The sequence below is a fragment of the Balaenoptera borealis genome (genome assembly GCF_965194805.1).
Source record: "Balaenoptera borealis genome assembly, chromosome: 18".
NCBI classification, from domain to species: Eukaryota; Metazoa; Chordata; class Mammalia; order Artiodactyla; family Balaenopteridae; genus Balaenoptera; species Balaenoptera borealis.
The window spans coordinates 19,662,580-19,678,018 of NC_138877.1; the positions used below are offsets into that span (position 1 = coordinate 19,662,580).

The 15,439-nt window shown below is 36.7% G+C and overlaps 1 protein-coding gene across 6 annotated transcripts in view; it reads right to left on the minus strand.

Moving 5' to 3' along the window:
• The window catches only part of FNDC3A (fibronectin type III domain containing 3A), a 193,156-nt gene that overhangs the window by 146,617 nt on the left and 31,100 nt on the right, over window positions 1-15,439 (minus strand). For 5 of the 6 annotated variants that reach the window (XR_014236917.1, XM_082365287.1, XM_082365286.1 and 2 more), the window contains exon 2: window positions 12,953-13,090. The exons of the other annotated variant lie outside the window; for it this stretch is intronic. Coding sequence is in view for 4 of the 5 variants with exons in the window: in XM_082365287.1 (XP_082221413.1) it covers window positions 12,953-13,051 (99 nt within the window). In the remaining variant the exon portion in view is untranslated. The remainder of the gene's footprint in view (window positions 1-12,952; window positions 13,091-15,439) is intronic. 6 annotated transcript variants of the gene reach the window in all.

The window sequence follows — 15,439 nt, forward strand, 5'->3', positions numbered from 1 at the left end:
GTACTTTTTCAGCTTTGTTAAATATTGCCAGACCACTCCCCCAAATGGTTGTGCCAGCAGTGTATAAGGGATTCCACTGCTCCACAGACTTACTATATTTCAGATTTCTTAATATTTACATCCTCACTGAGGTTTTAATTTGCATTTCCCTCCGTCAAAACATAGTTCCAATCGCCTTTCTTCCCCCAAACCTTAATTAGTCCCGTGAATCATCTCCAAGAAGATAGGGTACTTTGATGTATACAGGCACTTTGTTGCCAACTTTGCAGGTAACATGAAATTCTTTCTTTATACAATAAGCACTCAGGGAGAGACCTTCAAGATGGTGGAGGAGTAAGATGTGGAGATCACCTTCCTCCCCACAAATACATCTACATGTGGAACAGCTCCTACAGAACACCTACTGAACACTGGCAGAAGACCTCAGACTTCCCAAAACGCAAGAAACTCCCCACGTGCCTGGGTAGGGCAAAAGAAAAAAGAAAAAACAGAGACAAAAGAATAGGGACAGGACCTGCACCTCTGGGAGGGAGCTGTGAAGGAGGAAAGGTTTCCACACGCTAGGAAGCCCCTTCGCGGGCGGAGACGGGGGGTGGTGGGGGGAAGCTTCGGAGCCACGGAGGAGAGCGCAGCAACAGGGCTGCAGAGGGCAAAGTGGAGAGATTCCCGCACAGAGGCTCGGTGCCGACCTGCACTCACCAGCCCGAGAGGCTTGTCGGCTCACCCGCCGGGGCGGGCGGGGGCTGGGAGCTGAGGCTCAGGCTTCAGTCAGATCCCAGGGAGAGGACTGGGGTTGGCTGCGTGAACACAGCCTGAAGGGGGCTAGTGAGCCACAGCTAGCCGGGAGGGAGTCCGGGAAAAAGTCTGGACCTGCCTAAGAGGCAAGAGACCATTGTTTTGGGGTACGCGAGGAGAGGAGATTCAAAGCACCTCCTAAACGAGCTCCAGAGACGGTTGCGAGCTGCGGCTATCAATGCAGACACCAGAGACAGGCATGAGACGCTAAGGCTGCTGCTGCCGCCACCAAGAAGGCTGTGTGCGAGCACAGGTCACTCTCCACACCTCCCCTCCCGGGAGCCTATGCAGCCCGCCACTGCCAGGGTCCCGTGATCCAGGGACAACTTCCCTGGGAGAACACACTGCACGCCTCAGGCTGGTGCAACGTCATGACGGCTTCTGCCGCCGCAGGCTCGCCCCGCATTCCATACCCCCCCCCCCCCCACCCCGGCCTGAGTGAGCCAGAGCCCCCAAATCAGCTGCTCCTTTAACCCCGTCCTGTAAGAGTGGGAACAGACGCCCTCAGGTGACCTACATGCAGAGGTGGGTCCAAATCCAAAGCTGAACCCTGGGAGCTGTGCGAACAAAGAAGAGAAAGGGAAATCTCTCCCAGCAGCCTCAGGAGCAGCGATTAAATCTCCACAGTCAACTTGATGTACCCTGCATCTGTGGAATATCTGAATAGACAACGAATCATCCCAAAATTGAGGTGGTAGACTTTGGGAGCAACTGTAGACTTGGGGTTTGCTGTATGTGACTGACTGGTTTCTGGTTTTATGTTTATTTTAGTTTAGTATTTAGAGTTTATTATCATTGGTAGATTTGTTTATTGATTTGGTTGCTCTCTTTTTTTCTTATATATAGACATATATATATTTTTTCCTTCTTCTCCTTTTGTGAGTGTGTATGTATATGCTTCTTTGTGTGATTTTGTCTGTATAGCTTTGCTTTTACCAATTGTCCTAGGGTTCTGTCTGTCCGTTTTTGTTTTTTTTGTTTTTCTTTAGTATAGTTTTTAGCGCTTGTTATCATTGGTGGATTTGTTTTTTGGTTTGATTGCTCTCTTCTTTCTTTCTTTCTTTTTTCTTTATTACTTTAAAAATTTTTTATTTTAACTTTATTTCTTTTTATTTTTTCTTTCTTTCTTTCTCCCTTTCTTCTGAGCTGTGTGGCTGACAGGGTCTTGGTGCTCCGGCCGGGTGTCAGGCCTGAGCCTCTGAGGTGGGAGAGCTGAGTTCAGGACATTGGTCCACCAGAGACCTCCTGGCTCCATGTAATATCAAACGGCGAAAGATCTCCATCTCAACACTAAGACCCAGCTCTACTCAACAACCAGCAAGCTACAGTACTGGACACCCTATGCCAAACGACTAGGAAGACAGGAACACAACCCCACCCATTAGCAGAGAGGCTGCCTAAAACCATAATAAGGTCACAGACACCTCAAAACACACCACCAGACACGGTAATGCCCACCAGAAAGACAAGATCCAGCCTCATCCACCAGAACACAGGCACCAGTCCCCTCCACCAGGAAGCCTACACAACTCACTGAACCAACGTTAGCCACTAGGGGCAGACACCAAAAACAACGGGAACTACGAACCTGCAGCCTGCGAAAAGGAAACCCCAAACACAGTAAGTTAAGCAAAATGAGAAGACAGAGAAACACATAGCAGATGAAGGAGCAAGGTAAAAACCCACCAGACCAAACAAATGAAGAGGAAATCGGCAGTCTACCTGAAAAAGAATTCAGAGTAATGACAGTAAAGATGATCCAAAATCTTGGAAATAGAATGGAGAAATACAAGAAACGTTTCACAAGGACCTAGAAGAACTAAAGAGCAAACAAGCAATGATGAACACCACAATAAATGAAATTAAAAATACTCTAGAAGGGATCAATAGCAGAATAACTGAGGTAGAAGAATGGAAAAGTGACCTGGAAGATAACATAGTGGAGATAACTACCACCGAGCAGAATAAAGAAAAAAGAATGAAAAGAATTGAGGACAGTCTCAGAGACCTCTGGGACAACATAAAATGCACCAACATTTGAATTATAGGGGGTCCCAGAAGAAGAAGAGAAAAAGAAAGGGAATGAGAAAATATTTGAAGAGATTATAGTTGAAAAGTTCCCTAATATGGGAAAGGAAATAGTTAATCAAGTCCAGCAAGTGCAGAGTCCCATACAGGATAAATCCAAGGAGAAACACGCCAAGACATATATTAATAAAACTATCAACAATTAAATACAAAGAAAAAATATTAAAAGCAGCAAGGGAAAAACAACAAATAACATACAAAGGAATCCCCATAAGGTTAACAGCTGATCTTTCAGCAGAAACTCTGCAAGCCAGAAGGGAGTGGCAGGACATATTTAAAGTGATGAAAGGGCAAAACCTAAAACCAAGATTACTTTACACAGCAAGGATCTCATTCAGATTCGACGGAGAAATTAAAACCTTTATACACAAGCGAAAGCTAAGAGAATTCAGCACCACCAAACCAGCTTTATAACAAATGCTAAAGTGAGAGTGGCATGGACTTACATATACTACCAAATGTAAAATAGCTAGTGGGAAGCAGCCGCAAAACACAGGGAGATCAGCTCGGTGCTTTGTGACCACCTAGAGGGGTGGGATAGGGATGGTGGGAGGGAGACACAAGAGGGAGGAGATATGGGGATATATGTATATGTATAGCTGATTCACTTTGTTATAAAGCAGAAACTAACACACCATTGTAAAGTAATTATACTCCAATAAAGATGTTAAAAAAAAAAGCACTTATTAATGTGCCAGTTAAGTTTACCAACTGTTTTAGTTTTAAAATGCCAATTTCTATATTACATAGGTGTACAGACCATTAGGTGGTCAATTATGTTTACAGACACATATAAGACACTGGAATTAATGTTTACTAATTAAACAATAGGCATTTTATTCAGATATTCCCCAAGAGGAAAGTATATTTATTTTTGTGCACACAGGAGGTATGTGGATATTTCCTCTAAAATTCAACTAGTATACATACCTATCATGATAATAGATAAAATGAAACAGACAATTCCAAATGATGATTTGACTGTAGAGCAACTGCCAACAACATATTGCTTGTGGAAGTGTAAACTGGTATAGCCTCTTTGGAAACCTTTTTCTTTGCCATCAGTGGGGCGGGAAAAAATAATCTTACCCTAGAAGGAGGCAGCAGCTATCTGGGGAAAATAATAGTCCTCCACAATAAGGGAAGACAGAAGGTAGTAGTAAAAGTTTGGTGTTTGAGGGAATTTGAGGAGAGTTCAATTGTATTTGAGGTATTCTGGGATGTATAAGTAGAGATAAACAACAACAAAAAGTAATAGTCACTATTTGAACATATATATTCCCTATGACCCATGCACTCCACTATTAGGTATATACCCAAAAGAAAAGCATGCACATGTATAAAAGTAGTGTACAAGAATGTTCTTGAAGAACTACTTGTGATAATCAAAAAGTGGAAACAACCCAAGTTTCCATCAATAGTAAATTGAAGCAATTAAGGTATATTCATAGAATGGAATATTATGCAGGAAATACTATGCTACAGGTGGTAACATGGATAAATCTCATGCATATAATGTTGAGCAAAATAATATATACAGTATAATTCTATTTATGTAAAATTCAAATCAGGCAAAACTTATCCTTGGTTTGGGGAGGAAAAAGGGGATACTGTTTGGGAGAGAGGGGTTACTTCTTGGGAAGGGTTGCAAGGGTAATCCTTCCCAAGAAGTGTCTTGGGGGTGCTGGTAAAGTTCTATTTCTTGACCTGAGGGTGGTTACAGGGGCTATGTTCACTTTATTTTTTTTAATTGGGCTGCACAGAAATGATTTGTGCACTTTTCTGACATATGTTCGTTTAAATAAAGACATTCTAAAATCCTAAAACAGTTTGGATAAAGCAAAATTTCCACCTCTTGCCAACAAATCTTTTTCTTGAAAAGAAGAATCACTGTTAATAAATGCGTATGTATGTGTCCAGAGCTTTTCTTCCTGTGATATATGTGTATATGTACACTTGGAACTGCGTGGTTTTTTTTCTTTTTTCAACTATTAGTTTTTAAATTGAAAAAGTAATAAATCCACAAGATTAAAAAATATTCAAACAGTACAAAAGGTTGTATAGTAAAATGTAAACTTTTTCTGGGGTCAGTCCCTGCTTATAATTTCTTGTATAACTTTCTGTCATGTGTTTACATGTATGTGCATATTTGTCTGATTTTCAAAATGTTCTTTTCTGAAAAATCACACAAATGCATTTCAGGAATTTGAATCCTGGGCATTCTATCTGGTGGTAAGAAGATACATAACAGTACTTTGAATATATAATGACCATGGTTTATTATTGAAAGGGAAATGTTATGAGAGCTGAAAAAGCAGAATTCAACTTCTATTTCTACAAACATCTGTATAATTTTTGACAAAAAAATCTTGCTTTGTATTAAGCTAATGTAAGAACATAGAAAAGATCACGGGAAAAATCATTTTTGTAAGAAGACTCCTTTTCACTTAGTATCTCCTATTACAGAAGTTTATAATCAGATTCACTTTAAAGAATTTTCAGTATTCCATGGATAATTTTTAGTTGAATGCATTTCCTTGTTTATTCAGTGCTGCTTAGAAGTTATTCTTTATTTCCTCCTCACTTCAGCCCAAATTACATTTCTTATAAGTCAACAATTTCTACAGGATTCTGGGGCACAGGATTTGACAAACTACAAAGTCACTTAACTAGAGAATTAGGAATTATTCTAACTGTAGAATATCTAGGAGTTAATTTAATAGAAAATCAATTATTTTTAGACCAGGATCCATCAAATTTCCATGACCATTATGTTTCATTTCCTTAAGATGTTGTTCCCTTTAGAGTTTGGTGATTCTGTCTTTCACAACAGGTTTAAGTGTGTATGTATATATATATATACACTTACATGTATTTCATTAAAATACTGTAAAATATTTAATGTTTTAAGTTACAGAAACAGCCAGGTGGCAATACCTTGCAAGGTTGCAGAAAGGTTTTCCAGGAGGTGGCATATGCCCTAAATTGGCGTCCAGTATATGGTGCTGTTTCTCTCATAGCCAGGACTCGCGAGTCCAGGTCGAAGAATCAAGGGGTGGAAATGGGAGGGGTACCACTCTCTTGTAATAGAAGTGTAAGAGATTATTATCCTGCAAGGTTGCTAGATATTAAAGCAATATAAACTGTGTTTCTAGTTACCAACAACAGAACATGAAATTTCACACACACGCACACAATTTCTAATACCTTAGATATACCAACTTCAACTTCAAGGACTGAAAGACTCAATATTATAAAGATGTCAATTCTCTCCTAACTTGATCTATAGATGCAAAGTAATCCAAATCCAAATCTCAGCAGGCTGTGTATGTGCATATTGATAAGCTAATTCTAAAATTTATATGTAAATGCAAAGGCCAAGAATATCAAGACACTCTCAAAGAACAACAAAGTGAGATGGATTGCCCTACTAGACACCAAGACTCCATTTAAAGTGTCCTGGCACAGGGATAATCAAACAGATCAATGGAATAGAATTAATAATCCAGAAACAATTCCACAAATATATGGTCACTTAACTTATGGCATAAATATCACTGTAAAGTCATAGGAAAATGATAGTCATTTCAATAAATGGTGTGAGATAATTCAATATACATATGGAAAAATAATCAAATTGAACCCATGCTTGACACAGTTCACAGAAATCAACTCCAATGGATTTCTGAATAAAATGTTCAAAGCAAAACTATACTTTTTAGAATATAGGAAAATATTTTCATTGCCTCAGTGTAGGAAAGAATTAAACAAAAAAACAATACACTAACTCTAGATAAAAAGAACTGATAAATTTGACCACATTACAATTAAGAATTGTTCATCAAAAGACACTAAAGAGTGTGGTTACAAGGATAAGAGAAAGCATTCACCACATTGGTGACTGACAAAAGGTTTATATCCAGAATATATATCAAGAGTTTTGACAAATCAAAAAGAAAAAACAGTATCAAACTAGAAACTGTCCAGATGTCCACCAAGAATAGAAGAGATAAATGAATACACTGTTGTATATCCATACATGGAATCCTATACAACAATGAAAACAAATTTCAGCAACATCCAATAAGAATGAATCTTAAAAACAATGTTGTACGAAACCAGCAAGACACAAAAGAACAGTTACAGTAAAGATTACTTTAAAGATCAAGAATAGGCAAATCTAAACAATTATTGCTTAGTGATGTATGCATAGATAAAACTATAAAGAAAAGTCTGGAAGTAATTCCCATAGAAATAAGGATAGTGGTAACCTCCAACTAGAGAGGGTATTGTGATGTAGAAGGAACACACAGGGGATTTCTAGGGTGTTGGCAGTATTCTACCTCTTACTCTGGCTGGCAGTTATAAGATTTACGCTCTATAATCATGTGCTATATTATATATTTGTTTTATGTACTTTTCTATATATATAGGTTATAGCTTACAATTTAAACAGGTTTTGAAAACAGTAAGCTGAGGAGATGTTCCATGTTTTCTTAAATTCTGTATTTGTCTATTTGGCATCTGTTCAACACAGGGCCAATTATTTTAACGATATATTCTTATTTTCTGTGTTCTTGATGCTCTGGCATTTATGGCTGAGCTGGCTGGGGAGAGACTGCCTGTCCCAGGGCTAACCAATTCTTAGAGGTAGCAAAGGGCTCAACCAGGAGCACACCTCTCATATGCAAACCAACCAATTTCAAGTCTACAGCTCCAAATAACCCCCTTACTGAACTCTTACACACCAAGCCAATATTTCTGCTGCCCTATATCACCCCACGGCCAAGTAACAGGAAACTAAAGACCACCTGTATAGCCCCAAATCTGCCAGAATTATTTTTTTTAATTTTCTTAAAATTGAGATATAACTGGGCTTCCCTGATGGCACAGTGGTTGAGAATCTGCCTGCTAATGCAGGGGACACGGGTTCGAGCCCTGGTCTGGGAAGATCCCACATGCCGCGGAGCAACTAGGCCCGTGAGCCACAACTACTGAGCCTGCATGTCTGGAGCCTGTGCTCCACAACAAGAGAGGCCGTGATAGTGAAGAGGCCCGCACACCGCGATGAAGAGTGGCCCCCGCTTGCCGCAACCAGAGAAAGCCCTCGCACAGAAACGAAGACCCAACACAGCCAAAAATAAATATAAAAATAAATAAATAAATAAATAAGATTACTATTAAAATTGAGTATAATTGATAGAACATTATATTAGTTTTAAGTGTACAACATAATGATTTGATATATGAATATATTACAAAATAATTACCACAGTAAGTTTAGTCAACACCTACCACCACACATAGTTACAAATTTTTTCTTGTGATGACAACTTTTAAGATCCACTCTCTTAGCAACTTTCAAATACAATACAGTGTTGTTAACTATAGTCACCTTGCTGTATATTACATTCCTAGGACTTATTTATCTTATAACTGGAAGTTTGTACCTTTTGGCCATCTTCACCCATTTTGCCCATCCCCCCTCAACCACCCACCTCTGCCAACTACCAATCTGTTCTCTGTATCTGTATATGTTCATTTGTATATGTTCAAATGTATATGTTCATTTTTAAAAATATTCCATATATAAGTGAGACCATACAGTAATTGTCTTTCTCTGTCTGACATTTCACTCAGCATAACGCCCTCAAGGTACATACATGTTGTGGCAAATGGTAAGATCTTCTTTTTCATGACTGAATAATATTCCATCGTGTGTATGCATATACATATACACATACATACACACCACAACTTCTTTATCTTTTCATCCACTGATGGATACATAGGTTGTTTCCATGTCTTCACTACTGTAAATAATGCTGCAACAAACACAATAATGCTGCAACACAAAAATGTACATACATTTTTTCCAGACAGTGATTTCACTTCCTTCAGATAAATACCAAGAAATAAAATTGCAGGATCGTATAGTAGTTCTATTTTTAATTTTTTGAGGAATCTCCCTACTGTTTTCCATAGTGCCTGCACCAATTTATCCATACCTTCCTACCAACAGTATACAAGGGTTTCCTTTTCTCCATATCCTAGTCAATACTTGTTATTTCTTGCCTCCCACAATTATTAAATAGCCAATCCTAAGCTACTTACTCTACACTGTTGTGCCTTTCCTGAGAAAACACCAATTTAATGGCTTTGGCCTAGGCTTTCCTCTTGTTCCTGCTTCTGCCTCCTGACCAAAACGTGATGTTTCCCCTGTGGCCCAGCATGGCATGGTGTGCTCCCTTCTTTCAGGAAATGTAAGTAATAAAAATTTGCCTTCAATGGCATTAGTCTCTCTCTGTCATTACTCAGTCACCTCCATAAATCAAAATCAAGCAGGTACAAGTGAGAAAATAATTATAGAGTTATAAAATAATAATTAAAAAATGAATGAAATGGAGAAGATTCTGATAAAGAAGCTAGACAGGCACTGAGTTTTGAAAGATCTTAGCCAAAAGTTTAAATGCATTCAATATTTTTGGAAGGTAAATGAGTAAAAATTAGAGAAGGTAAAGTTAAATTAGGAAAGTACTGAACCACACAAGAAACCAAAATATCTGAACTTTCTTTTGATGGTAGCAATAGTGAATACAGCTGGGAGCATTCCACTTGTGCTTGAAGTTCATATTCCCTAAAGCATATTTGGGGGTTCTAACAGGGCAGCACAAGCACTCATAAACGCTTTACCTGCTCTATCAGGAAAGGATACAATCTCAAATCAAGGACATGCTTGAGAATGCGAAATGGTATAGTCACTCTGGAAAACAGTTAGTTTCTTATAAAGTTAAACAGTCTTACCGAACAATCTAGCACTGATGTTCCTAGATATTTATCCAATTGAGTTGAAAGCTTACGTCTATCCAAAAACCTACACATAAATGTTTAGAGCAGCTTTATTTATAATCACCAAAAACTAGAAACAATCAAGCTGTCCTTTAACAGGTGAATGAATAAACCGGGACATTCAAACAATGAAATATTATGCAATAGTAAAAAGGAGCTATTGAAATAGCCACAAGAAGAAATTTTCCAGACCATATTGCTAAGTGAAAGAAGTTGGTCTGAAAAAGCTACATACTGTATGAATCAAATTATGAGATATTCTGGAAAAAGACAAAAATTATAGGGACAGTAAAAATATCAGTGGTTGCCAAAGTTTCAGGGGTGGGGAGTGAGGGAGGGATAATAGAGCACAGCAGAGTTTTAAGGCAGTTAAACTGTTCTGTATAATACTGTAATAGTGATATACAGCATTACACATTTGTTAAAACCCATAGAACTGTACAATACCAAGAATGAACCCTGATGTAAACCATGGAACTTAATAATAATGTATCAATAATGGTTTATTAATTGTAACAAATGTACCTATTAAGATGTTAATAATAGGGGAAACTGTGTGGGAGAGGCACATGAAAAAACCACTCTGCTCAATTTTTCTGTAAACCTAAAACGCTCTAAAAATAAAGTTTATTATAGAAAAAAGGGGAATGAAATTCTTCAAACACAAAAAATAGTTCAGGTGCTGCCAATCAAAATGAATGATAAATGTCTATTATAGCTTCCCTAAAAGCAACACCAGCAGTAATGATGTCAGGAGAGAGTCCCTCTAGTATAATTCATAAGCCAAAAGACCCACTATGTATAATGTGACATTGTATAAAATATGTTTGCTATAAAAAATTAGAAAATATTAATGAGTAGATAGATAATCTGGATGGCTAACCATAAGAAAATTAATTTGATCTCAAGGGATGGAACAGAAATCTCATATTCCCAAGAAATAGAATAATATTCCCAAGAGAGTAAAGACAAGGGACAATCTATCTGTTTTCCTAAATTTTTAACATCATGCATGTACCCAAGACTTCCTCCTGTCAGGAACTGTCTTTAGCTTGCTTCTTTACTCTGGGCACCAACCAGGTAGTGTCATATCACCAGAGGCAAGCTCTAACTTGGCCATGCTTGGCATACCAGTAAGTTCCTGAGTTAAGACAAAGAGATGCATGTTGTCAGTTGTTATCTACTTACTGTTATCTACTTTTCTTCAGTTCCTTACATTCTACCATAGCTATTGGTCCACTCTCTCACACTTATACTTTAGTTTGTATCCATCATAATTATCTATTATCTTACTATAACTATCTCTGTTGACTTAAGTCCTGACTGACATACCTATATAGTTTCTTCAGTCTTTTAAACATTTATTAAGTGCTTCAATTCAAATTTAGCAAATATTTACTGAGCTCCTTCAAGCTCATTTCACCCTCATAGCTACAGCTACTTTAAGCAGCTATTACTACCTCTATCTTATAGAGAAGCAAACATACACAGAGAAGTTAAATACTTTGTCTTAAGTCACCCAAATCAAATCTAAGTCTATCAACCAAATCCTATGCTCTTTCCACTCATTTTTCTCTCTCCCTATCAAACTACAAGGCACTCTCTTTGCCAGTTAGAATTTAAGGCTTTATTCCACTTCTTGACACCTGATTTTTCAAACCCTAACTAAAAAAAATTAGGTCCTCTAGACCTAGTGACTCTCCCTGATCCTTCAAATCTTGCTCTAGTGTGCTCTTCTATCCCCAGCTCCTTTCTCTATATCCATCTACACAACTACTACTATATGCTAGCCATGGTGCCCTCAAGATTTCAAGAAAAATTCTGCCAAGAGAATCTCCTTTTGGGGGAAAAGAGAGAAATAAGTCTTAGGAAGTCACTGTGGGTCTTGTTTCAGCCTACTGTCTTCCCTTTAACAGACTATACACTTTAGCAACTATATCAGTGTACTGTAATTAACTGCTTAATAGATTTTTTCTTGTATTACACTATAAACAACTTGAAGCCAGTGATCTGCCTGAAGCAACAATGATAACTGAAAGCACTCCCAGAGCCTCGAAGTAAATGAATATCTGCCACATCTATTATTTTTTAGGGAGAAGAAAATTTTAACAGACTTAAATTTGACTATAAAAATCAACTTTAGTGAAAAGAGGTTGCTGCTAAAAGCTATCAGAGCACATGTGAAAATCAAAACCAATATATACTTTAGAAAACAAGCTAATCACTTGATTTTTCAATAGCCAAGTTAATAAAGTAGTCCCTTATCTTGTAAGCAAATAATAACTGTCCACTATAGACACGAAGTTTGTAAAGTAACAAAATAAGACTACATTATTTTAGTTTCCCAAGGAAGCAGTATGAGTAATGGAGCAAAAAAGCTTTGTGTGATCTTGAGCCTTTCTGAAACTCATTTTGTTTCATCTGCAATAGGGACAGGATTGCTGAAAGAATTAAATAAGATCATAAAGTTCTTAGCACATGTTTTTTATATAGTGAGAACTCAAATTGTTCCTTCTTATTATTCTTATTTATTATGTCCTTAATCTTTGTTTCTTCACTTACAATATTAAAATCACTACCATACAGGGTAGTTGTGAGAATTAAGTGCATTGCTTGGCACATAACAGGTACTTATGAAAGTCCCTCATTCCCATCCCTTTAGGATTATTGAGGGAATAAGGCATCAACAAAATAAGAGAACTTTATTTATAAAGCCCTGGGTTGGGAGAAAAACACACCATGAATTGTGTGTTTGCTTTTGGGAGGGGGGATTCTGGTGAGGAGAAAAGAAGAAAAAGAGATAACATTTTATTATAATATAATGCAGGCAGTCATTTAATCACATAATTAAGTCATGATTTCATAATGATTTGAAATAATGATTTATAATAATCATTAAGGTACAAGGTTAAACTTAGTTGAAAAACACTCAGGGACTAGTACGTTGTCTAAAGTAAAACAAAAAAAATTTCAGTGGGAACTAAATATAAACACAAGAAATTTAATCATTAATTAGTGAGACATTTTAGAAGCAACTTCACAAACAGTCTCATTATTTCATCGTCCTATAAAACCAAAACAACATTTTGAACTGGAGTTTAAAATATGAATTAACAGGAACCTACTGTTGTGATGTCTCATTCTGTTCTAAATTTTGCATTCTTCTGAAAGAAATACATGTGTACTAGACATAAGAAAATAAACATTTCAGTTTCCTTACCTGTTGTGTTCCATCTGCACTTACAATAGGGGCAGATAGAAGAGAAATATCACTACTTAAAATCTGAGTTGTATCCAGTAGTGGTGGATGTTCTGCCATTATCAATAAGACATTAATATACCGGATAACCCTCCAACTCTGAAAAACAAAAATATATAGCCATTTGTGTGTACATCGTTAAAAATATATTAAAATATAATACATTCAAGATAAAGATAGATTCTTGTCAAAGGAAATTTTACAATACTCTGTTGACAGCTTTTTTCTGTCAACAGATCATTTAAGGAAATATATTTCTTATTTACCAGCTGTCTGTCAATGTAGACAGCAAACCAAGATACACATCAGGAGCTTCTACTTAAATTCCATGTCTAGGGACTTCCCTGGTGGCAAGTGGTTAAGAATCCTCCTGCCAATGCAGGGGACACAGGTTCGAGCCGTGGTCCAGGAAGATCCCACGTGCTGCAGAGCAACTGAGCCCGTGCACCACAACTACTGAGCCTGCGCTCTAGAGCTCGAGCCACAACTACTGAGCCCGCGTGCCACAACTACTGAAACCCGCATACCTAGAGCCTGTGTTCCGCAACAAGAGAAGCCACCGCAATGAGAAGCCCGTGCACCACAACTAAGAGTAGCCCCCACTCGCCACAACTAGAGAAAACCCGTACGCAGCCACGAAGACCCAACACAGCCAAAAATAAAAATAAATTCCATGTCTGTCTGTCTCTCTATCCCTTCCACCTCTATATAATATTTATTTAACCACCACTACTTTAGCTAAACAGTGGGATAGGAATTAAAATGCAATGATTGAATGAGGCAACTCTATCACTGATTTTTTAATCTGAGCTGAGAAGGTGTTTATGAAGGCCCAGTTTCCCCTCATCACCCTACCAGTCTCTAGGAACTCACAAGAATTATAATTTTTCACTGATTCCTCAAACAGCAAAATTTGAAAAATTTGCTCGGGATTAGAAAAAGAATCTTCAAGTTTTAAGTGTTAAGCTCTGGCTTTGGTCTTCTGTCATTCTGGTTTTATTATTTTTTTCTGAATACTTTACAATAAGCCAAATCATTTCAGTGATACAAGCACATACACTTAGAACTCTTTAACTGTATATACAGTATCACTTATATAAAAAGTAAAAGATTTGATATAAGCAATATTAGTCTACCATACATAACATCAACCATTAAAACATCAGCAAATTACAAGTCAAAATGAGTACAATTGAGCTTAATCATAAATTTTATCAAATCTATACTGAAAGACAAAATAACAAACATTTTTGGATGCTTGCAGCATTCTACAATTCAGCAGTGTCAAAATGTTTAACTTTTATAAGACATTAAATTCATGCTATTTATTTAAAAATCTTGAATCTTTGCAGAAAACTTTCATACAAGTTGATTTAACCTAAAAACAGTTTTCTATTTAGATACATAAACACTGTTTTAAGATTAAAAAAAATATTCAATACAGGTATCTACTTCAAGATTTTATACTTAAAACTATAGTATGGAACATTTTATATTATTTAACTATCTCATAAAAATGCATGCCATTTAAACATAACGTATACATAAATATTTATACAATAAATACATATGATATAAACACATGTATGTTTTATATATACAGTATATAAACATTTTTATAGACATATAAATGAAGGGGCAAATCTAAATTCTGGCTTAATCTGTATTGCTATATTTCTTAAAGTCCAACAAAATCACTGAGTACCTTAAATCATGTCAAATAATTTCACTCTGTGGAACACACGAAGAATTATATATAAGATGGGAAAGAGTCAATGTATTTTCCCTCTTGCATGTCATAAGATTTAGTTCAAGAAGAAACATTTTAGGAAGCTAACTCAGGATTAACCAGAGAAAGTTTATAAGTAATTTACCTTTTAAAATTAATAAATTAAAAAAATAACAACCACTGAGAATTTTTCTTTTGTCATTGTATTCTAATATTTTATTTAATATGCTTAGTTAAAACTGCAAGCCACCATTATTACAAAAATGTTAGAATGTAATGCTGAAGATACAACCATAATTTGGTTTCAAGAGGTGGACTGGAAGCTTTACAAATAAAAATAGAAATTTCTTCTGACTCTCCAGTTAATTCCAAGAACAGTGGTATTATACAATGAATCTGAAGCCATATGCTGCTATGTTTTAATATTATCATTCCATTTAAGGTGTTATCTCTGATTTTACTCTTTTCAAAGCTATAACATCGTTTCATTTATGAACTGCCTTCTTTTATGGCCATATTCATCACACTACATGCAAAGTAGCTGGATTTATTTCAGCTTGCAAATTGGAAACTTCAGTCATGCAACTAAAATGTTGCATTTAGAAACCTAAAAATTCCTTTCATTCCTGCATAGAGAACACTGTCAGCTTCTTCTTTAAATCAATTTCTTCTAATTTTGTTACTACTAAGTTCCTGTGTTCTCATCTTATCTTGTGACC